This window comes from Lissotriton vulgaris, chromosome 5 (genome assembly GCF_964263255.1).
Source record: "Lissotriton vulgaris chromosome 5, aLisVul1.2, whole genome shotgun sequence".
NCBI classification, from domain to species: domain Eukaryota; kingdom Metazoa; phylum Chordata; class Amphibia; order Caudata; family Salamandridae; genus Lissotriton; species Lissotriton vulgaris.
The window spans coordinates 1083179541-1083203911 of record NC_141693.1 but is presented as its reverse complement, the minus strand read 5'-3'; the positions used below and the strand labels follow the sequence as shown (position 1 = coordinate 1083203911).

Here is a 24371-nt window from a genome sequence, read left to right as displayed (position 1 = left end):
GCAGTACAGGGACGTCTGATGGTTGGTCATATAGCTGCTATGGCAGCAGTGTAAAATGAGGACTCATGTTCACATGTCATTGAGTTTGCAATGGTTTATGAAATAGCCTAGTTATTCCTGCAAAAAAAAAAAAACATTGTGTCTGCTCTGGAAGTAGTTTTCACACCTCTTCAAAGAGAAAGCATGGTCAGGAAGTGCAGCAGTAGGCAAGATGCTAATTAGCTCACAGCAGATTCTAATAGGGGAGGCTGTCTTTTAAAAAGCTACTTTTCCTGTAAATTAATCAAACTTGCAAGTTCACCACTGAATTGGAGTTTTAATAAATAATAAAAACAGTGTGTGAATGGACTCTGTGTAGCTTATTCCAATCTAAAGTTACCAAAATTAGTATTTTAATTGTACTGTAGTTTTTCTCAAGGAAACATCTACCGTTCTCTACAAAGAAAATAGCTGTTGGAGGATAGTCAATGTATGCATATTCCAACGTTAAATTCTTAAATGTTCTGCTTTTAAATACTAGGCTACCATACCTTGTAGGCGCTGCAACCTACATATGAGTTATAATCTTAATATATATAAGTAGGGTTTCGGCCTGTCAAAAAGGATTAATTTTGACCGATCATGCTGCAAGTCTACAGCTTCAGCATTCAGGCTACCCATGTAGCCCTGATACCATATTTTTATTGCAAGCCTAGTGAAAGGTGCAATGTATGCTTCAGTCTACAGGTGATATGTAACTCACCATGCTGTTGGAGTATTTTCTAGCCCTTATGCTATAGTTTTACTTGAAAGTTATATATGCCAATTGGGCATTAGCCAATTTACCATGTTTAGGGGTCAAAGCACATACACTGACAACTGGACAGCAGTTCCCCGGTGTGAAGACTTTAAAGCTAGTAATTAGACAGCAAAGAATGGGTGTGACCATACGAAAAGAGACACTTTCTAACAAGTGCATATCTGTAACATCACATGAAAGGAATTCCTATTACTTGCTAATATTTCCACAACCAGAATTTGGAAGTGGGCATTATCATATAATTGATTATCAAGTTATATCAAGAATTATCACTACAATACTGGAATAATGTCGGGGTGGACACCACTTAGACACATCGTGGTTATAAATAATATGAAAGCAAAACCCACCACTGTGATATGGCCAACATTATATATGCGGTGGCACCAAAGTCTCATGGATGTTCACAAGAAGATAAAGAACTATGCCATGGACATTCAAGTTGGATGCATCCTCACAATGCATTGCAAATTCCCACCATTATGCCAGAAGCAGCATTATGGTAGGAGTATGCATTATTTTTTCATTGATACCAGCAACATACTAAGAATTGCCACCATTATGTCAGAGGTGTTCCTCATCAAGCCAGAAATAGTTCTAGAATAGCTGGCATCTGGCTCAAAATGCAAACAATCTCTGCTAGAAAATATTATCATGTGCTGGGGGTCCGACGCACACTCTTTCGTACACACAAGCTTAAATAAGCACACATGGATGGAGAAGCCATCACATAGTGAACAGTGAGTGATGCAAATTCTGGCTGACTTTAAGAGGTGTAGGGGATTGACCCTCAAACACACGTTTGAATGTTATAAAAAAGCTTTCCATTACATTTTCTGCAGATATTGACTAACACCACCGATTGGCTCAAGAAGGATCCCCGTCTTGCTTTACGCGGATGACGCGGTTCTCCTTGTGCATACACCTAAAGGGCTTCAGGGCTTGATTGACGGCTTTGCCTCCTTTATGGAGAACTTAGACCAGTCTCCCAATCTATCCAAGTCGTACATTATGGAAGTGGGGAAAAAACCAAGCAAAAAATATGATTATTCAATTGGCTCTCATCACTTGGAAAAAGTGCACTTGTTCTCATACCTGGGGATTTTATTTAACACACGCCTCAATTTTAAAGCTCTATTAGAAGAGAAATGCCGCACACTAGGGAGTTGCTCTAGGTCGATCATGAATTTTGCACGTAGGCTGGGTCGCTGGTCCCCGGAGCAAATCCTGAGACTATATATGTCCATGTGCTGTGCCAAAATCCTCTACGGAAGTGAGGTATTGAGTTTTATTGACACACAGCACTTAAAAACCGAAGAAAATCAGTACCTTCGGCGATTACTTGAAGTACCCCAGAGTACATCGTCTCAAATTATTCATGATGACAGGTTGAAAGTTAAACCTCTATCTAACCTGTTGGGCCAAAATTTGGACAAACCCAGAGGCCTCATTTAGCAAGCAGATTATAACAGATTGCCTTGCTCGTGACCGGGGGCTAAACATCCCAGGGCTTAAGTACGTAAAGGAGACTCTGGTAGGATGTGCAGACCTTTTTCATAATCCCACAAAAATGTTAGTCAAGGATAAGGCCTTGGTGAAGGACCGGTACCAGAAGTATGTTACATCACTTAGGGAAGATATGGAGCTAGCCAAGCCATCAGTTAGAGGACATCTCCTGACTAAATCATGTCTGGGTATTGAGCCTTATTTATCTTATTTTCATAATGCCCATGACAGATTTATAATGACACGTTTTAGGCTTAATCTTTTACACCACCTACTAGCTGGCACAGCAGGATACCCTTCATCCATAGAGCTGAAGGGCCCGTGCGGCTGCGACCATTGGTCTCCGCAGAATACCCTTCACTTTGTTTTATTATGTCCTTTTTATTCACGTCCAAGGAGTTTGTTTTTAAAAAGTGTTTTAAAGAATGCCAGATTCAAACAGGCAAAGGTGGCCCTGCTGTTCTTAAAATTGTCCACAGACGCATTAACCCTGTTCTGCACTGTAAATTTTTTAAGGGCAGCTCTCAGACTCAAAAACACAAGAGGTATCAGGTGAATAAATGTGGCTTGTAGTGCCAGCCTGTTAAAGGCCCTAATAATGAACTGGATTAGGGGAGGGTTATTTTAATCATGGTGGAATTGAACACGCATTCATTTCAGGCTGTTTATTTGACATGATTTTATACCCTACCATGATGTATTCTACCTGAACTTTCATGGTTTGTGATGTTAGTCTCTTACTGGCCCTAAATATGAATTTTACATGAGAGGGGGCCCCAATTTATGGATGGACTGTACATGTATCATTTTACTCGCTGTCTGTTCTGTTTTTATATTATGATGTATTTTGTCTGCACTTTTATGGTATTTTTTTATACCGAATAAAGTATTTTGAATAATTTGATTGACTAACACAAACACAATTTTAGTAATGAAACACAATTCCCATTTTGCTTCTTTAAAGCTATACACTTTAAAAGAGACCCTATGTAAACAAAAATAGAGATGTAACCTTGCCATTAAATGTGATTGTTCATTAACTTTCCATATGATTTTAACATAAGTGCACCAACCATCTGTAAATAAAACCATCATATTCATTTTTATTTTTAAGTAGCACATTTACAAAGTACCTGTTGACCTGAGCATTTTAGGCACTGTGCTGTCCTGGTAGGTGTGTTCTAGGGCCTGAAAGTGTGATTGGGTCAGGCAGCGTGACACAGATGGAGAGATTGATGAGGACTAGGAGCACAACAGAGCTTGAGATGGTGATATAGACAAAAAGTAAAAGGAAATTGGAAGATGGCAGGAAAGGTAGCATGGCTGGGGCCAGGTGGGTGGCACGGCCAGGGAGTGATATAAGAATGAGAAGGGTAGAAAGGCCAGGGAAGGGGTGGACTGTATTTGGAAGTTTCCTAATGTAGATAAGCCTTAGTGCCTTTACCTGTGGGAGAAGTTTAGATTCTACTATCAAAGACACTGGATCTTCCAGTACATTTTCTCCTATAAGAGAATCTGACAAAGCCTTCACAGTTTACTGAGGCAGTAATTCAACTACAGACACTTGTCCTCCAGTTAGACATCTGTGGTATTTACTGATATGCCACAGCTTTATGATTATAAACAAATTCTGATTCTGCCTCACTTAATTTACTAAAAAACTAAATGTCAACTCATACTTTAACTACTACATAATCGCTAGATTCTGAACAATATTTTGATTTTTTTGCAGCTTTACCAGAAGTCACTGCTGCAGGTAAGGTTTTAGTTATGCTCCCTATATTCCCTGGCTAGTCAGACTCAATGGATATATGGGGTTCTGTCAAGGTAGACTTCAGAGGTGCTCAAAAGATTTATGGTCTCCTTAAGAATACCTTTAAGGTATACTCTGATGAATTTGTGGCATGCTATGTATGGCAAGGTCGTCTAAAGAGCTCATGTTCCACGTAGCAATGATTTGATTTGACTCTGAAAAAAATATGCCATCTGAAAGAAAATGTCTCGAGCTGTCCCTGAATTTATAATATCTGAGTTCTCGTTTTCAATACTGGTGAGGCATGCCGTTTCACGCATTCCCTTGGAGATAATTCTACGTTATTTTTCCCCCTTCATTTATGAAGGGAAAAGTTAACTGAATAGCATTATTAAGCGTTTATTCATTGTGTAGAAAGTGATGGTGGACTAAATGTAAACAGAGCCGTAATGGTAACGTGTTTTGTGCCTAGGAACACATTATATTTCACTCAATGTAACTGGCAGTGAGTGAAGTAAGCTTGAATGTGTTTCTAAGCACACCGTTAATTGTCTGCTTTGTTTATTCACTTTGCCTTCTTTTAAGTTGGCATACAAAGTGTGCCCTGTTATATGATGCAAAAAGATCAATTGGTGGCCAGAATGCAGTACAATGTCATACATTCACCCCAGTACAGAGATCTGGGCCTAAACCCATCGATTTTTGCTCCCCATGCAATTCCAGTTTGAACCCAGCCATACGCAAACCAGCCTTGACCCTGCGCCCAATGGAACAGTCCAGCTTGAACTGCCAGGCCAGGTCTTCCCTTGGACTTTAAACAAGCATCCTAGGACCGGTTTTGGGATTTCACCCCTCATTAGCCAGGATAGCTTCATTCCAGTGGCATGGAGAGCACAGGACCCACGTCTGGGCATGCCCATCCCACTCAGGGTGACAAATACAAATAGAACAATTGATGGACAGAATGCAGAACAATGTCATACGTTTACCCCAGTAGAGAGATCTGGGCCTAAATCCATTGTTATATTCCGCTCCATGCCATTCCAGTTTGAATTCAGCCATATGCAAATCAGCCTTGACCCTATGCCCAATGGGAACAGTCCAGCCCGAATTGCCATGCCAGGTCCTCCCAGGACTGTAACCAAGCATCCTAGGACTGGTTTCGGGGTTTCATCCCTCATCAGCCAGAATAGCTTGTCTCCAGTGGCATGGAGAGCACAGGACCCACGTCTGGGCATACCTGTCCCACTCGGGGTGGCAAATACAAAAAGAATAATTGATGGACAGAATGCAGAACAATGTCATACACTCACCCCAGTACGGAGATCTGGGCCTAAATCCATAGTTGTTTTGCTCCACGTGCCAGTTCAAACCCAGCGATATGCAAATCAGTCTTGAACCTGCTCCCCATTAGAACAGTCCAGCCCGAACTGCCAGGACAGATCCTGCATGGACCAGAAACAAGCATCCACGGACCGGTTTAGGGTATCACACCTTATCAGCCAGGCTAGCTTGAATTCAGTGGCATGGTGAGCACAGGACCCACATCTGCATTCGATCCATCAATTGTGTGTCACTTGCTTCCTTTACATGATGCATCGGCCAATTGTAACTTTGTGAAGACAATGTTATTTTCCTGCCATTTCCATTTTAGAGAAATGGAACGGTATCAAAGTGATTTAAGTTGGAAGTCTTTGATTTTAACTAAAATTTGAAAGTTCATAACAATTAAAAGAAACTGTAGACAAAGTAAGTCAATATTTACTCTGTTGCCCCAGTGATCAGGTATCTCAGATTTTGTGTTTTGCTATTCAGTAGAAACCAATTTAAGAGAATACATTTGCGAGAAACATGCATCAGATACTTGTACATTGATGCTTTTGTATATGTTCTGTAATAGTTAAGTAATGCATCAGGAATGAATGAATGAGAGGGTTTTGTAGAGTGCACATCTGCTGCTCGGATTGCACCGGCGCTAGAGATTACAAAATTTAAACGTGATCTGTTGCAAACTTAGGGCCTCGTTACATTGGTGGTGGGTTCGACACCGTCACCCCGTCGTTGGTGGTCCCACCGCCATCGGTGACTTTTTTACCGCCTGCCACATTATGATGGCGGGCGATTCTCGGGCGGTCAGAGAGACTGGCCGCCATGGATTCGACGGGATCAAGGAGCCCGTTGTTCCATCGGAGGTGCCTGCCAGGCACCGCAGTAGGTATTAAAATGTTCCTTTCCGCCGGCACTTTCGAAAAGGCAGGCCAAAAGGGATATTGGTGGGCCCGTAGTGGTTCCCCTTCTCCCTGAGCCTCTGACATGGGCCAAACCAAACATGCATAGTTATTCCATCCACGTATTATGCCAGCCAGAATATCTTTAGGTGTTCAGATGTTGTAAGAGGTGAGTGATAATCAAGGCTATATAATCATAACTTTGTTAAGTGAGTGTGCCCATTATGACCACGTTGTTGTGTTTCTTTGACGAATACCCAATGAAAATATATCCATAGGTCCACGCTGGAAATATAGCCCAAGAATAAATGATACGTTCTGCTGAGGGTGGTTTGTTGGCCTCATGTAAATCTGTTTTGTTCCTGTTTTTTGTCAAAATAGATAAATGCAGTCAAAAAATGGTTTGCTTTTTGGTAAATTATGTTTTCTAGACCTATTGCAGTTTTCCACGAGGGAAGAACCCATTCTCTCTGACAATGAGTTATTAAAGTATAAATGAAACACTTGCTCTTGTTAGGAATGTAACACTCCTTCAATACAATTATTTGTGCTGACACATGACAATTTCTCTCTATTCAGGTGTTGTTATTGTTCTTGTTAAAGCAAGATTTTTAAAGGGTGCCTTTCGAATTCCAGCTCTTTCATTGCTTCAAACGCCAATATTTACCATCATTTCGTGGTTGCTTCTGAATCCTTATGGAAAGAAAGGCAATTTGATAGAAGTTTGGGTCTTATAATGTTTTTAGAAACTTTGCTTTATACTGGATGTTGACGAAGGTGTTTCTCTCATCTTTATGCTACCCCTAAGACCCTAAAATAAGGGTCTAGAACTAGTTTCGTGACTGGGGTACTAGCATCCACCATCAGTGAACCAGCTGAGACTTGGCAATTAAAGCCAGTACCAGTACTGAACTGTCTTCTTGACATTCCTAGATGTTTTAAATGCTCTTTGATTAATTGACAACAGTTCCTAAGATGTGTTTTTAATGAAGACGAAGAATGTTCCCTGTGGCGCTCCAGTAATTACTGTCTCTAAAAGTCTGAGGTACACACTTTGCTTTCACTTTCCATCTACCGAAGAGGGAGGAGTGAGATTATTAGAAGCTTTTTTTCTCCAAGTTCTGTCTCCCAGTGGGTGGTAATCATGCCATAGAGATCATTTAGGGGTTCTAGGGATCACAGCTGCTGCCCCGGGGTTGCTTCATTTGATCGCTGGCATTACCTTTGTGACCCTTGACCTCAGTGGTGGTGAAGTCAAAGCCAAGAAAAGAAGGTAAACCTCTTTTTTAACATACTAATAAATATTCCAGTTCCATTAATGACATGTCACACACCTTCCCCCTTCTAAACAAAAACAAAGATCAGACTTCTAGTACATAACCATGCTCGAAATAGCATTACACATTAATATAAATAGGAGGTTTTCCCTTGCACACCTATCGCACTCATAAAACTGTTCCCAAAATGGCCGATGAAAGGTCTTGAGCCTGCTGTCGTGCTTGCCTAGCCGCGGAAACAATTACACTGCTAAAATGCACTTCTCACCCTGGCCTTAACTTCTCCGGCAATTGGAGGTTGAACAAAGGAGATAGCTAAGCATAGCCTTCCAGCAGACCATTGATGACGTGAGTGGAGAGACACCACAGAAATCGCTCAAGTGCACACTCAAGCGCACACTCAAGCGCTCATAACAAACTCATGGTTTGCGACCTCAAAGCAAGACAAATGTAACTGAAGACCACAAAAGCAGTTTACCTTCCTTTTCCCGCAATGTGCCTAGTCCTGCATGTCATCTGCAAATCAGCCTAGAGTTGCTGACAGGGATCTCCAACTCTCCGATTCGTCAATGAGAAAATAATCAGCAACAGGATCGTAGGGTGAGCTCCTCAGTGCCTCCTTGTCACCAATATCTTAAGAAAGACTCCTGGAAACCTTGGGTACATAGTAAGAGATTTAGGGGCATATTGGCAAGAACCTTGTTAAAATTATCGCCGTTTTAGCGGCAGGAAACTGCTGTCAAAACGGTGATAATGGGCTTGCTAATATGCGTTATAGAATTCCAATAGAAGCCCAGGTTAGATGTGCTAGACATCTAACCTGGGCTTCTATGGGAACTCTATAATGCATATTAGCAAGCCCATTATCGCCGCTTTAGTAGCAGTTTCCTGCCGCTAGAGCGGCGATAATTTTAACACAGTTTTTTGATTATATGCCTCTTATTTCTCATAATAAAAAGAGGCCCACTGCATAGCAATCCTTTGTACAAAAGTCCTGCAGCTTCTGTCACACTGAACCATTGCATGGAATCTTTTGTGTGCCTACAAGATTCTGTAATTAACATACCAATGAATATTCCAGTTCTGTTTCATGACATGTAACCCACTAGGAACTGGACAATACCGATTGAATTATGTAATATAAATACATTTAGCAGTGCAATGTGAAGTAGTCTGATGAAGTAAAAAAGAATTAAAAACATCTTAAGCTATATAGATTTTAATATTTTGGTCATATACACGAATTTAAGCATCAAATTACAGTTACTACTCAATCAATCAGGATTTATAAAGTGCGGCTAATCACCCGAAAGGGTATCCAGGACCTTGCAGACCCCTTAGGCTTATTCGAACAGCGAGGAATTGAGGGCCATTTGGAATTCCAGAAGTGATGTTATTGGCGGAGGTGCATAGGGATGTTATTCCAGGTCTTTGCTGCAAAGTTAGAGAAGGAGTGTCCTCCATTTCTGCTTTGGTGGATGCAGGGTATATTGGCAATTGAAAGGTTGGTGAAAGTTCAGGCGGTGTTTAATGAAAGCAGATTCTTTCTTGTGTAGAGCGATGTGTGCATGGGTCAGCAGCTTGAATTGGCATCTCTTCTGTAGGGGGAGCCAGTGGAGGGATGTGCTGATGCTTCCTAATGGAAGCCCGAGGATAAGTCTGGCTGCAGCGCTTTATATGGTCTGAAATCTCTGTCGAAGGCGTGCGGTAAGTCCTACGTAGAGGGCATTGCCGTAGTCCAGTTGGCCGGTGATGAGGGTTTGTATCACGGTGTGCCTTGTGTGTAGTGGTAGCCATTTGAAGGTGTTATGTAGCATATGTAGAGTGAGGAAGAATGTGGAGGAGACAGCGTTGATCTGTGATTTCATGGTGAGCTTGTCAATGATGATTCTGTAGTTTCTGGCATGGGTGGAGGGAGTGGGTGCAGGCCATAGGTCTGATGGCCTCCAGGAGTCTTTCCATGTGTTGCAGCTGTTGCCAAAGATCAGTACTTCCAGCTTTTCAGTGTTCAACTGCAGGCAATTATTTGTCAACCAGTTAGAATCGTTGTCATGCATCTGTGGAAGTTTGTTGTGGTGGTGGTGGAGTCGTGGGTGAGTGAGAGAATAAGTGGGTTGTTGTCTGTATAGGTAATTATGTTGAGATCATGGGATCTGACAATGTTGGCTAGCGGGGTCATATGAGTTGAAGAGCATTGGGCTGATGTATGAGCCCTGAGGACTCTACAGGTGATCTTCTTGGGTTCAGAGGTGAAATGTGGGAGTTGGGCCCTCTGGGTTCCATCCAAACGCATCCCCTTGGATGTCTGATGTGTTGGAGTCTTTCAATAAGTGTGTGGTGGGATACAGCGTTGAAGGCTGCCGAGAGGTCGAGTAGGATCAAAGCTTCTGTTTTTTCTTCATCTAGGAGGTGATGTAGGCGGTTTATACGATCAGGGAGGTTCCGATGCTTTGAATGCTGTGGAGCCAGATTGGGAGGCGTTGAGTAGCTGGTTCTGCACCAAGTGTGTCATGAGTTGATTGTTGAATATTTATTCCTAAACCTTCACCTGGGAATGGGAGCAGGAAGAATGGCCAGTAGTTTTTGAGTTTGTTGGGTTTAGCAGAGGGTTTTTTGAGTAGTGGTCTGACTTCTGCATATTTCCAGGCATCAGTAAATTTTGTGGTGGTGATAGAGGTGTCGAGTAGGGTGGTGAGTTCCTGGCCATTCTCCATTCTTCCTCATGATGAGGCCTATTTTAGTGGGGCGATAAAGAGCCTGTGGCAAGATGGAGGCACAGTAGTGCGACTCTGCCAGCTGTGAGCCTTTATCCAGCATTTAATCTGAAATCTGGCCCCTATTATTTTTGCAAAAGGGCACCTAGGCATGTCGGAAACCTATTCAACACTGCAGGCTGAGAAAAACACTGCGGAAACCAAGAATTATTTGAAATACAGCCTGCGATTGAGGTGCTGAGCATGACGCCGCCAAGCCCAAATTGGCAGGTGGGTGAGGCAATGCAGCGACCATCGAACTCCCATAACCCTGCAGCTCCGACATTAAGCAACCTGATGGCAAAGCTGTAACAAGAACCGCTGACTGAAAATCGAACAAATGCCAGGGCAGAATGGACACCAGCCCCGACCCGAGCGGGTGAGGTAACTGTGATGCCACAATACACCTACTGTCTGTTAGCGACACCCCCACTTTGCCTGGGTTCTTCGCTACAACTCGAAAGACCCCAAGCTGAGAAACTCTGCGGAGGAGTTGAGCTGTACTGGAGGCCGGCCAGGAATACATTGCACTAACAATAGGCCCTCCAGGCTAACAGAATCACTCAGACCTGTGCAGCAGAGTTGTTTGGCGAGAGCAGCTGGAAATTCTCATCAGGCTCTGGAACCCTGGGTAAGAGGCGCTGCATGAAAGCACGACTTACGGCTATGATGCTCAGGGCCCACAGAGACTGCTGTGACGCTACAGGTTTGCCTCCCGCTTTTCCGTCCTGAATGTGAGCAGCGTTGGAAGACTCGCACCACACTAAAAATTGTTGAAGGAACTGCGGCACACGCGTAAAGGAATACTTGATGGTCATAGTCCCAGTATCGCAGGCTGGGATTAGTGAGTAGAAAACATCCTAAACTACAGCAGCTGCTTGGGATATCAAAATAGCAAGATCTACTGAATATCCAGCCCTGGGTTGCGTGCCACGTACCATCATCTAGGGGATCCTGCTGCCACCCTGGACATTCACAACCACTGAGGCATGCCTATTTTGCTATTGTACTGGAGATCCTAATGAAGTGAGTGGGACCACATAAACTTTCACAACACCCAAAGCAGTGATGAGATTTATTTAAAAAACTCTCCCTGCACCAACATGAGCCTCCAGACACCGAGATGGACAAGAGGGCAATTAAGTGGTCGCCAATATCATAAACACCGACATTCAATTTCCACCATACCTTCTAATACCACAAGTTCTCGATGACTCAAGGAGCACATGAAGCGATGGAGCTTGCGGGGTTTACCTGGTGTTCCATAGAGAGTAAATGACCAAAGGGAATGTTGACAATGACCCTACACTTGCCCTTGCGAAAGACTTTACATTGTCCTAGTAATGGCCTGATACTGACTTGAGTGGGTTACTGGGACTCTGGATGCCACTACATGGGCACACCTCACATGTATTTTCTCTGTGTTCTCCCAGCTTATGCTGGCAACTACATTTTTTATGTTTAGAATATTGTGCTTTTTATCTGCAGGTTCTGGGGATGCCTTTGGCATAATTCGGATGCTGAAGTGGTAGGAGGAAGGGGTTACTATTTTTTATTTCTTTTGCCAAATCTGTTCCAGTATTAAACACCAATGCACCCATTTCCACACTTTGCTTAGCATACTATATAGTGTAACTCACATTTACATAACGTTGACATGGCAACCCAGACATATCTTCTTTTTAACCTTGAATGTGTGGGGACTTAACAATCCCTTAAAATTATCCAGGTGCTCACCTACTTAGATAGACATCACATTCAGATAGCCCTCCTTCAAGAGACACACTTAACGCAGCACACTGTGCAGCGATTCGCCTAGCATCCACTTATTCTTTATATGCTAGGGTAGTGATGATATTATTTAAAAAAGGTGTGCCCTTCACTGCCACCTACCCCGAGGCAGATGATCAGGGAAGATAATCAATAATACAAGGCAATCTATATGGTGCATTGGTGACCATAGTGAACACCTGCGGCACTAAAACCCGCACTCCCAAATTTTATACTCAGCTTTGGAATATACTACATTCTATGCAACTGTCTGCCATCATATGGGGCGGAGACCTTAATATATATCCAGAACTGCTACAGAACCAATCAGCCCGAGCCAAATGGCATAGCAAACATTCCACTAGGGTCCTGTGAAAGTGCATGGAGGAATACGGGCTATTGGATATCTGGAGACTGCATAACCCAGGTAAGCTGGAGGGCACATTCACCTCCTCAGTGTACAGCTTGTAGTCCTGACTGGAATTCTGGCTAGCAACCCGGGAGGTGAATACCAGGGTGACAGAGGTACGATACCTTGCCAAACCCTTATCGGACAATGCACTGGTTAAGCTGGCATTCCCAGTCCCCACACATTTACGCAAATTCAGGCGACAGTGCTACTGATCCAGGTATATCATGAAAGCCAATCATTAGCCATTGTAGAGTATTTTGAAAAAAGTGGGATCTGTAGGGGGAGCGGGGACTCTCTGGGAGGCATTCAAAGTCAGTCAGGGGAGTTTGCACAAGCACATGAACAGGCATCTTAACAGACATACCCACATAAATGACTAAAATAGAAAACACACTGGCCGTATTGGAGCATGTTAGAACTGGCTATTTCTGGTAGGCTAAGGCTGACGCCAAAGCCAGGCAGAAACCACCAATCTAGTCAGGGCAAGGAAGTCACATGCCAAGATAACCCCTGCTCACCCCCTTGGTAGCTTGGCACGAGCAGTCTAGGCTAAACTCGGAGGCAATGTGTAAAGCATTTGCGTCAGCGCACAATAGCAACAACATACTAGGTACACCACAAAAGAGACTCCACACAAGGTTATTATAAAAATACATTTTGTATTGTAAAAGCACATCAGATAAAATCACACATATACATGGTGCCAATTGGCACGGGCAATATTCACATGGGATTATTCACAAGACAGGGCCACAAGGGCCACTGTCACAATCAGCACTTTAGTAGTAATGAAATACTATCAGAACTTAGACTAAAAGAGTATAAAATCACTGTAGCACAAAGTAACAGTTATGAATCACATCCAGTAACCACTGGGAACAGGTAAGTACACACTACGCAACCCTAAACACCTTAGGAGCATGTCACGCAGGTACCCAGGACCTCACTAGGACCACCTGTACTAGAAAGAACAACCACCTAAGGATGAAATCCACTTAGGGGTATAACTCAGAACACACTACCCATGATGCATGAATATACATTCAGAGGAGTAGTAAAGAAAGGAAACACATGATGTATAGACCTACACATTCAGCGGTGTTAAGGACAGAGCACATGATGTAATCACAATACATTCAGGGGTGCAGCGCAAGAAGATACATGATGACTAAACATTCAGAGGTGCAGCGCATGAAAAGAAAGACACATAATGCATCAAACATTCAGAGGTGTCAAGAGTAAAGCAATAGCGCAAAAATCACATGAGGCCTAAAAACCTTCAGAGGTGCAGGAATAACACATGATGCAAAAGATCACATTCAGAGGTGCAATAACCATACCATTGCGCAAACTCACATAAGCCACTACCTGTGGCAGTCCCTAGGCCATTGGCCTTGTTGGGGCTCAGTCGCCCTGAGTCTCAGTGTCAGGGTTGCGCTGCCATGCAGCGCCAGTCTCAAAGTTCAAAAAGCCTAAACGTGGCAGGTGCCCACAAAGTGCTGGGCACCTGGAGAACAAAAAGCTGTGGCTGGGCTCTCAGTAGCCCCTAGAACAAATCTGCGCCACCTGAGCTCTCAAACAAACACTGCGCACGTTGGAGCCACACAGGCTCTGGCCAACACTGGCCAAACGTGGGAGCCACTCGGGCTATAAAGCACATGCCCCCTGGAGCCTCCCTGGACTCTCCAAGCGTTGGGGCGACCCACTGTCCACTGGAGCCGCCCTTGAAGCCCTCCTCACGGTGGAGTCCGTAGGGGACTCTAGCTTCTCAAAATGCCCCCCAGAGCCTCTCAGGGCTCCAAATACAAAAATGCGGCGGGGAGCCTCTCCGGGCTTCGTGCACGTTGGGGCGACCCACTGCCCACCGGGGCCGCCCTTGAAGCCTTCATGGCTTCGCGATACCACTTGACGCGACGTTGGGGCGGCCCACTGCCAGCTGGGGCCGCCCTATTGCTCTCGCTCCCGGTGCCGCTCTCCGGCACCAACCACAGCCGCGTCGAGCCCTCCCCCAGCCCTTCAGACTCACCGGGCTCTCTTCGGGCGGGGCTCCTCCGGGCGGCGGCTGCACGCGAGGTCTCTCTGCTCCTGCCGCTCCTCCTTCACTTGGGGCTCCCTCGGCACACGGGAGCCCCAGCAGCGGACCACACGCCTCTTCAGAGGCTGCCGGGTTCCCCCAGGTCACGGGAGCCCGGCCGACCCGCCGCCATGCTTCTCGGCGCCTTCTTCCTCGAGCCCCGGCCTCGGGGACGGATCAGCCAATCGCGTCGCGGCCCTCCGGTCGAGCCCCTTCAGTGCCCGGGAGTCAGCCAATGACAGAGCGGCTCCCGGGATGACGCTCCGCTACTTCGGCCAATCACGGCCCACCACGCGGATGACGCTGAGCCGCACGGGCCAATCCCGTCGCGGCGTTAGTGAGGGGGCTCGGCTCCCTCCACCAATGGGAGCACGGCGGCTTCGTTCTTCGCCGTGCCAGCTCCGATCAGGATGGCGCTTCACGGGGTGGTTCAGGGCACTTCCACAGGGGTTACTGACCCCGGGCTGCGACGGTGACACGGCCAAGAATCCTCAGCGCGTCCAGCGCTATAAGCAAGCAGGAAGGCGCTCCTAAGCGCTAGAAAGTCCAGCGAAAGCGCTCTCAAGCGCTTGGGGGAAATGAAGCGCTCCAAAGCGCTAGACAGCAGGCAGAGCGCTCCCAGCTTCTCAAGGCGAAGCACAGCGCCTCCAGGCGCTAGGAACCAACTCCAGCGCTCTCCCCAGGAAAAGGGCAGCTTCTCCATGCTGCCATGGTCCCAGAGCTTCCCCAGGGGCAAAGCCAAGTCCCCCCTTCAGCCCAGGCAGGGCAGAAGGGTCCCCCAGGAGTCCAGGAATCCAGGCACCCAGGGGCTGGGCAGCGCCCACCCCTGGTAGATCCAAGTCAGCCACACGAGCTAGAACAAGAACAAGTTGGAGGGAGACACAGCTCCTTCTTATAGCCAGGAATGCCTTTGAAGTACTTCGTGCAAGGGACCCTGAGTGCTGGAATGTTTCTGGTTTACGTCTTTCCTGACAGCTTCAGGGCCAGAGGTGACAGTGAGCTGTCAGGAAGGAGAGCTAGCAGGGTGGCCGACAGGCACGGCCCGGCACCACCAGACGCTCTTTCCTCCCATCCCTGACAGCAGAGGGGCCTTTCATCCACGGCTGACTCAGACCCCCTCCTCTGGGGCCTTGCAGACCCTGCAGACCCTGTCCTACTCAAACCGGACAGTCCATCCACCAGCAGGTCCAGGCACTCCTGGGCAGACTCACCAGCCAATCACACGCTAGCACCAACTTACACAATTATGCCAACTTCCAAAAGTGGTACTTCTAGACTAGACACAGACATGCTGCATACATCATTTTGCAGCATTCATTCTCACGAGTTCACACATATCAAACTCGACCCCTGCACTCCCCATACAACAGGAACTACCATGGGCATACATATTCCCCATTCATTCCTATGGGAGGGCAGGTCACTCACTCTTCATACAGAGAGCTCAAGCAATTTACACTGTACCACAGTGAAAAAAGTGCGCAGAGGCCTAGAATCACCAACACCAGGTTCCAGAAACAGGCTAGGAAAAAGCAAAAAGTCTCGGGGTAAACCTGCCCAAAGGGCCGGGTCCAACACAGCCCCCTTCCAGCCAAAACGCAGGGTAGACCAATCACTCCACTGATGGGCTTCACTGCTTTGGGCGACAAAAACTACGGACACGGACCTGCCCGGCAGGGACAACCCCCTGGTTTTTCGCCACTCTGAACCTACCTGGTTACCTCTAAACAATAACTCTCTGACACAACTAGGACACTCCACTGGTACTCCCTAGTCATCCACAGCCAAGACCATTCAAATCACAGGTCCTAACCAATCCACAGAGCGGGGGGCAATAACCCCTGGCACACAATAGCCATTCTCCACTCTCTCTCTCAGTGTAGCTACAACTACCACTGATCCAACAACCTAGGGTCCACACCCCCAAGCTGACCAGAGGTCCCGGGCAAGAATGCCCCACCCTACCTCTACTTCTGGGTTTCCGCACCCTCACAGAGAAGCACTCACCAGAACACAATTCTCCTACCAGCTCAGGACCTCACTCCATCACTGGTCTACCACCTGGAAACTATTCCACTTCGGAGGTACAAAGCACACAGCACAGTCCCTCTTCAAGCAGGTGGGGGGACACAGCACACCGCAAAGCCCCCTTTTCCTCTACCTTAGTGGAAACAACAAACTGCAGGTGAGCCCCAGTACACACAGCAAGGGCAGCCCCCCTCAGTCTCTTCAGCTGATCCACTTGGGCAGAGATTCCTCTTGACCTAGAAGTTTCCTAATCTCCCAACCTAAGATCTAAACCCTCAGGTTGCACCGGGGTCAGAAGTAAGGACACAGTCCCTCTGCGCCCCCTTCCAGTTCCATTACTACAGGCCCAGTATGTCTCAGGCTAGACAGAGCACACGCCAGCGGCGTATCAGCGACACACCCTCCTCCAGTACTCCCTATCACAGGGTAATTCTCAGTATGTCCCAGGCTAGACAGAGCACACGCCAGCGGCGTATCAGTGACACACTCTCCTTCAGTACTCCCTATCACAGGGTGATTCTCAGTATGTCCAAGGCTAGACAGAGCACACGCCAGCGGCGTATCAGTGACACACTTTCCTCCAGTACTCCTCCCAGGTCAGGCCACAACCCCAACCCGGCTTTCACCCCTCCTCGGGGAACAACCTCCAGAGGCCCCACAAAGGGTCAAGCACTCTAGACGGTCAAATGCTCAGCGAGCCAGGACTTCTGCACCCTCCACTTAGGAATGGTGCTGCCCCACACCAGGACCGCCAGAGCTCTGGTTAAAGACACTCCCCGTCCTCTAGACACAGGAAGATCCTCCTCAAATGACCTGTATGTACAGCCTAGGCCCCTGACCTGGCGCTCCCTTAGGGAACCCTCCGGGCCCTGAGATAAGGTTTCGGGCCAACGTGGGACACACCGTCCCACACTCACTCCGCCTCCACTGAGACAGGACGTGAGCCCCTACACCCTACCCTTCTACTGGGATCTAGCTGGGCTACACATGAACCTCTTCACCTACACAGGATCATCAGATACACAAGCCACTGCTTTTAGAATCACTCCCTAATGCCACTGCAAGACATCTAGCACACCGCCAGACATCCACCTTCTTGTCCAGTTCCTCTGCAGGATCTCCTGCACACCACCAGAGGTACACCTCACGGGCAAGCTCCTTTTTAAAAAAACTCACACCAGCTCCCCCAGTTCAGCACATAACTCATGCGCACACTCCCCCCCCTCGGACTGGTAAGGCAGTTTTTACCACCCCTGATTCCTCAACCTGACCACACGTGACACAGGTACCAAACTCTGGGAGCGGGGAATGGGATTTCACACGCACTGGACAAATTTAAGCTGCCACCACTGGATCCTACCACACTGGGGAATCCAGACACACACACTACACTCAGGGAACAACCACCCCCCTGAGCTAGTCTTTTCTCCTCACACTCCTTCTCTCTCCTATCTACCCACACACACACATGAGGATAGGATTTGGGATTGGACACTGGACCCAGCAAGGGATTCCTAATCTTTGGGAACCTCCCCCTCTACTGGCGTCCTGCCCTGTCACTTTCTCTCATCTGCCACTAAACATAAAGCGCAGAAACACATTTGAAAATGACACTCTTGAGGAAAAAAATCAAAAACAATAATCCCAAACATGTGACTATCTGAAAAAACAATTGCAGAGTTTTGTAATGTAGCCAGCTGTCGCTATGGCACTGAGCAAACGCAAGTCCCAAATCCGCACCGCTGACCCACCAATGTTAGAACTGGCTATTTCTGGTAGGCTAAGGCTGACGCCAAAGCCAGGCAGAAACCACCAATCTAGTCAGGGCAAGGAAGTCACACGCCAAGATAACCCCTGCTCACCCCCTTGGTAGCTTGGCACGAGCAGTCTAGGCTAAACTCGGAGGCAATGTGTAAAGCATTTGCGTCAGCGCACAATAGCAACAACATACTAGGTACACCACAAAAGAGACTCCACACAAGGTTATTATAAAAATACATTTTGTATTGTAAAAGCACATCAGATAAAATCACACATATACATGGTGCCAATTGGCACGGGCAATATTCACATGGGATTATTCACAAGACAGGGCCACAAGGGCCACTGTCACAATCAGCACTTTAGTAGTAATGAAATACTATCAGAACTTAGACTAAAAGAGTATAAAATCACTGTAGCACAAAGTAACAGTTATGAATCACATCCAGTAACCACTGGGAACAGGTAAGTACACACTACGCAACCCTAAACACCTTAGGAGCATGTCACGCAGGTACCCAGGACCTCACTAGGACCACCTGTACTAGAAAGAACAACCACCTAAGGATGAAATCCACTTAGGGGTATAACTCAGAACACACTACCCATGATGCATGAATATACATTCAGAGGAGTAGTAAAGAAAGGAAACACATGATGTATAGACCTACACATTCAGCGGTGTTAAGGACAGAGCACATGATGTAATCACAATACATTCAGGGGTGCAGCGCAAGAAGATACATGATGACTAAACATTCAGAGGTGCAGCGCATGAAAAGAAAGACACATAATGCATCAAACATTCAGAGGTGTCAAGAGTAAAGCAATAGCGCAAAAATCACATGAGGCCTAAAAACCTTCAGAGGTGCAGGAATAACACATGATGCAAAAGATCACATTCAGAGGTGCAATAACCATACCATTGCGCAAACTCACATAAGCCACTACCTGTGGCAGTCCCTAGGCCATTGGCCTTGTTGGGGCTCAGTCGCCCTGAGTCTCAGTGTCAGGGTTGCGCTGCCATGCAGCGCCAGTCTCAAGGTTCAAAAAGCCTAAACGTGGCAGGTGCCCACAAAGTGCTGGGCACCTGGAGAACAAAAAGCTGTGGCTGGGCTCTCAGTAGCCCCTAGAACAAATCTGCGCCACCTGAGCTCTCAAACAAACACTGCGCACGTTGGAGCCACACAGGCTCTGGCCAACACTGGCCAAACGTGGGAGCCACTCGGGCTATAAAGCACATGCCCCCTGGAGCCTCCCTGGACTCTCCAAGCGTTGGGGCGACCCACTGTCCACTGGAACCGCCCTTGAAGCCCTCCTCACGGTGGAGTCCGTAGGGGACTCTAGCTTCTCAAAATGCCCCCCAGAGCCTCTCAGGGCTCCAAATACAAAAATGCGGCGGGGAGCCTCTCCGGGCTTCGTGCACGTTGGGGCGACCCACTGCCCACCGGGGCCGCCCTTGAAGCCTTCATGGCTTCGCGATACCACTTGACGCGACGTTGGGGCGGCCCACTGCCAGCTGGGGCCGCCCTATTGCTCTCGCTCCCGGTGCCGCTCTCCGGCACCAACCACAGCCGCGTCGAGCCCTCCCCCAGCCCTTCAGACTCACCGGGCTCTCTTCGGGGCGGGGCTCCTCCGGGCGGCGGCTGCACGCGAGGTCTCTCTGCTCCTGCCGCTCCTCCTTCACTTGGGGCTCCCTCGGCACACGGGAGCCCCAGCAGCGGACCACACGCCTCTTCAGAGGCTGCCGGGTTCCCCCAGGTCACGGGAGCCCGGCCGACCCGCCGCCATGCTTCTCGGCGCCTTCTTCCTCGAGCCCCGGCCTCGGGGACGGATCAGCCAATCGCGTCGCGGCCCTCCGGTCGAGCCCCTTCAGTGCCCGGGAGTCAGCCAATGACAGAGCGGCTCCCGGGATGACGCTCCGCTACTTCGGCCAATCACGGCCCACCACGCGGATGACGCTGCGCCGCACGGGCCAATCCCGTCGCGGCGTTAGTGAGGGGGCTCGGCTCCCTCCACCAATGGGAGCGCGGCGGCTTCGTTCTTCGCCGTGCCAGCTCCGATCAGGATGGCGCTTCACGGGGTGGTTCAGGGCACTTCCACAGGGGTTACTGACCCCGGGCTGCGACGGTGACACGGCCAAGAATCCTCAGCGCGTCCAGCGCTATAAGCAAGCAGGAAGGCGCTCCTAAGCGCTAGAAAGTCCAGCGAAAGCGCTCTCAAGCGCTTGGGGGAAATGAAGCGCTCCAAAGCGCTAGACAGCAGGCAGAGCGCTCCCAGCTTCTCAAGGCGATGCACAGCGCCTCCAGGCGCTAGGAACCAACTCCAGCGCTCTCCCCAGGAAAAGGGCAGCTTCTCCATGCTGCCATGGTCCCAGAGCTTCCCCAGGGGCAAAGCCAAGTCCCCCCTTCAGCCCAGGCAGGGCAGAAGGGTCCCCCAGGAGTCCAGGAATCCAGGCACCCAGGGGCTGGGCAGCGCCCACCCCTGGTAGATCCAAGTCAGCCACACGAGCTAGAACAAGAACAAGTTGGAGGGAGACACAGCTCCTTCTTATAGCCAGGAATGCCTTTGAAGTACTTCGTGCAAGGGACCCTGAGTGCTGGAATGTTTCTGGTTTACGTCTTTCCTGACAGCTTCAGGGCCAGAGGTGACAGTGAGCTGTCAGGAAGGAGAGCTAGCAGGGTGGCCGACAGGCACGGCCCGGCACCACCAGACGCTCTTTCCTCCCATCCCTGACAGCAGAGGGGCCTTTCATCCACGGCTGACTCAGACCCCCTCCTCTGGGGCCTTGCAGACCCTGCAGACCCTGTCCTACTCAAACCGGACAGTCCATCCACCAGCAGGTCCAGGCACTCCTGGGCAGACTCACCAGCCAATCACACGCTAGCACCAACTTACACAATTATGCCAACTTCCAAAAGTGGTACTTCTAGACTAGACACAGACATGCTGCATACATCATTTTGCAGCATTCATTCTCACGAGTTCACACATATCAAACTCGACCCCTGCACTCCCCATACAACAGGAACTACCATGGGCATACATATTCCCCATTCATTCCTATGGGAGGGCAAGTCACTCACTCTTCATACAGAGAGCTCAAGCAATTTACACTGTACCACAGTGAAAAAAGTGCGCAGAGGCCTAGAATCACCAACACCAGGTTCCAGAAACAGGCTAGGAAAAAGCAAAAAGTCTCGGGGTAAACCTGCCCAAAGGGCCGGGTCCAACAGAGCACAACTATGAGGCAGTGCCTCTCCTAGCACATTTCCCACAATTAGAAAACACATTACAGTTGACAACAATATGGCAGAGAGTCAGCAATGACATCTCTCTTGATGTCAAATGGCGAGGGCGCTTGGGGAGTCAGGCCGACCTAGCCGTCACATGGCTAAAACTATCTGGACACCCAATCACATTACCAAGATTACAGTCCCTTGAGTGACAAACAAATATAGCACACCTGAAATTGTATCCGCCTTCTCTGATTTCTACGTGCTTTGCAAAAGAACAAAATATTCCAATTGGTGGTCCGGGTTCTTGGGTATTGAATGTTTTATAAGAACAGCGGTCCCTAACTAGAACTCTGTTGGAAGGACTATTCATATAGAAATGTAATGATGTCTATATTTTGCTGTCCAACTGGACATAATATTTTAACCCGTTCACTGCGTGTGTCAGCCAAAGGCCGTCGCAAGCACTACCTCAGTAGTGCTGCGCACATCCTTTGGCCGACGCGGCCCCACCCACTGGTACGCCCACACTGCGGCGTGTATTGCTCCGCGGTTAACAGGTTAATATGAAGAATTACAAAGAAAAACATACACCTGGGGACATGTATAACAAAGAAATGAGAAACTCAGGCATTACATGGAGCATGGCTAAGAAATACAACAATTGGGCCAGCAAACAATATACATTGATGCGCTCTGGCGCGTACAGATACAGTTATAAGGTTGTGCTAATAGCACTAAAAAGTCGATGACGTTTCGATCCCTTCAACACATTAATGGAATAATCTTCAGGACCAGACAATGGGTCCCTGAGCACGATACCTGTTGCAGTCTAAATAGAAAAAGGGGGAAGGTACAAGAAGCAGATCGAGAAAATTAGAGGGAGAAGGAGAAATTCTCGCAATTCGTACTGTGATGATCAATAATCAGAATGCACTAATTGTGAGGCATGCAATTAAATGTACTCTTCAGGGGTAGTAGTTATGCTGAGTTCTGATGTGAATTAACCATGCCATGGCCGTGTTTGTCAGAAAAACGACTAAAGGATATGCATAGTGGTATAATCAATGAGTGAGTATTAATTTAGGCTAATAGCTAATTCAAGGCGTTGTCCCCAGAATTAAGGAGGCTGGTACTCCTGCAATAGATACTCAGAGGAACATGGCTGGTTGGGTCACCATCTAGAAATTTAACAGCAAAAATATAAGTCTCAATTAACCATCATAGGTGTCTTGCTTTCGCCTAGCAGATAATACAGAATCTTCCACGTGGTGGCTCAACACTCGGCGAAGCAGGAGACATAACACAAAACAAACAACACCTTTAGAAAAGAGTTTTATTTTACAAAATGCAAGGATTCTCTCTTTTAGAATAAGTCTTGGGGCTTTATTTTACACAATGCTGTCTAACAGAAAGACTTTCCCAGATGCCAAATGCACAACATTCAAATATATGTTGAGATATATATGTTTATATGCAAGCAATAATAACACACTTGGTAAATGTAGCAGTTAAAAACATGAAGTATTAGCAGCTTTTGACCCAGTAGACCATAGCTTTCTAAAACTGTGTCTAACGACTTTGGGCATCAATGATTCTGCACTCTCTTTGCTTTCCTCATTTCTAGAGGATAGAACTCAGTCGGTTGCATTGGATCAATTTAGATCATCTCCTTATGTGCTGCCTTGTCGAGTCCCACAGGTATCCTCCCTTCGCCCGACATTATTTAACATCTATGTGTCAGAACTAGCACCCTTGATTCAACAATTTGGATCTAGTTTGACATCTTACGCAGACGATACACAAATTGTGATTGCAGCTTTTAAAAATGAACCCTCCACCCCACCCCGCTTTCAACAGGGCATGCGGGAAATAAGTACCTAGATGAGCAAACATTGTTCGAAGCTCATTTCAGATAAGCCTGAGATAATGCTCTTTGGCAGTCTTTCGCCAACATGGGATTCCACTTGGTGGCCAGTTGAACTTGGGGATCTTCCCAAACCAGTAATCAAGGCAAAACATTTGAGAATTGCACTAGATAATAAATTGACTTATGTGAACCAAATAAACACCACTGTTTCTTCCTCATTTCCCATAATTAGGAAAATAAAGAAAATTCTTCCCTGTCAGCCAATTCCAGGAGGACTGTTATAACTGCACTTGTGTTATCTAAATTAGATTACTGTAACTGTTTGTACTTGAATATGCAAAGTCAACATCTAAGAAAGTTAGAGATGATACAAAATGCAGCTGCAAGAGTCTTACTGGATCTTCCCACATATCAATCGGTTTCAAAATAAATTTAGAAACTGCACTGGCTTCAGGTGGTAAGCCATATTATGTTCAAGGCCTTGTGTTTGGCCTTTAAAGCTTTAAACAATACAGGACCTTATTTTCTTAAACACCTTTTTAATTCGTATCATCCTTGCAGACTGCTTCAGTCCACCGAAGCTAAGAATATGACTTTTCCCAAATTTCGTAAAACCTACTGGTCGCGGCCTGAGTTATGGAACAGCAAAACTCTGGAACACTCTGCCTTTGCATATTATATCATCACATTCCTTGTCTTCCTTTAGAATGTGCCTTAAAACCTGGCTTTTCCAGATATAAGCCGCTGATCTAGTTGTGATGTGCCCTGAGCTTTAGCAGCAAGATACCTCAGGGTATTCGTGCACTCAATAGGTTTAAATAACATAACATAACAATGTGTTAGTCATTATTTTAAAATAGAATTACACAGTCTAATTTAGGCTACTGCAAAATGATGGAGTGTT

The 24371-nt window shown here is 47.0% G+C and overlaps 1 protein-coding gene across 1 annotated transcript in view; it reads left to right on the top strand.

Annotated features, from left to right (window-relative positions):
- Nucleotides 1–24371, top strand: part of LOC147712037 (VPS10 domain-containing receptor SorCS1-like) — a 2945658-nt gene that overhangs the window by 2569705 nt on the left and 351582 nt on the right. The window contains exon 20 of the mRNA XM_086922756.1: nucleotides 4038–4061. Within this exon, the coding sequence (XP_086778882.1) occupies nucleotides 4038–4061 (24 nt within the window). The remainder of the gene's footprint in view (nucleotides 1–4037; nucleotides 4062–24371) is intronic.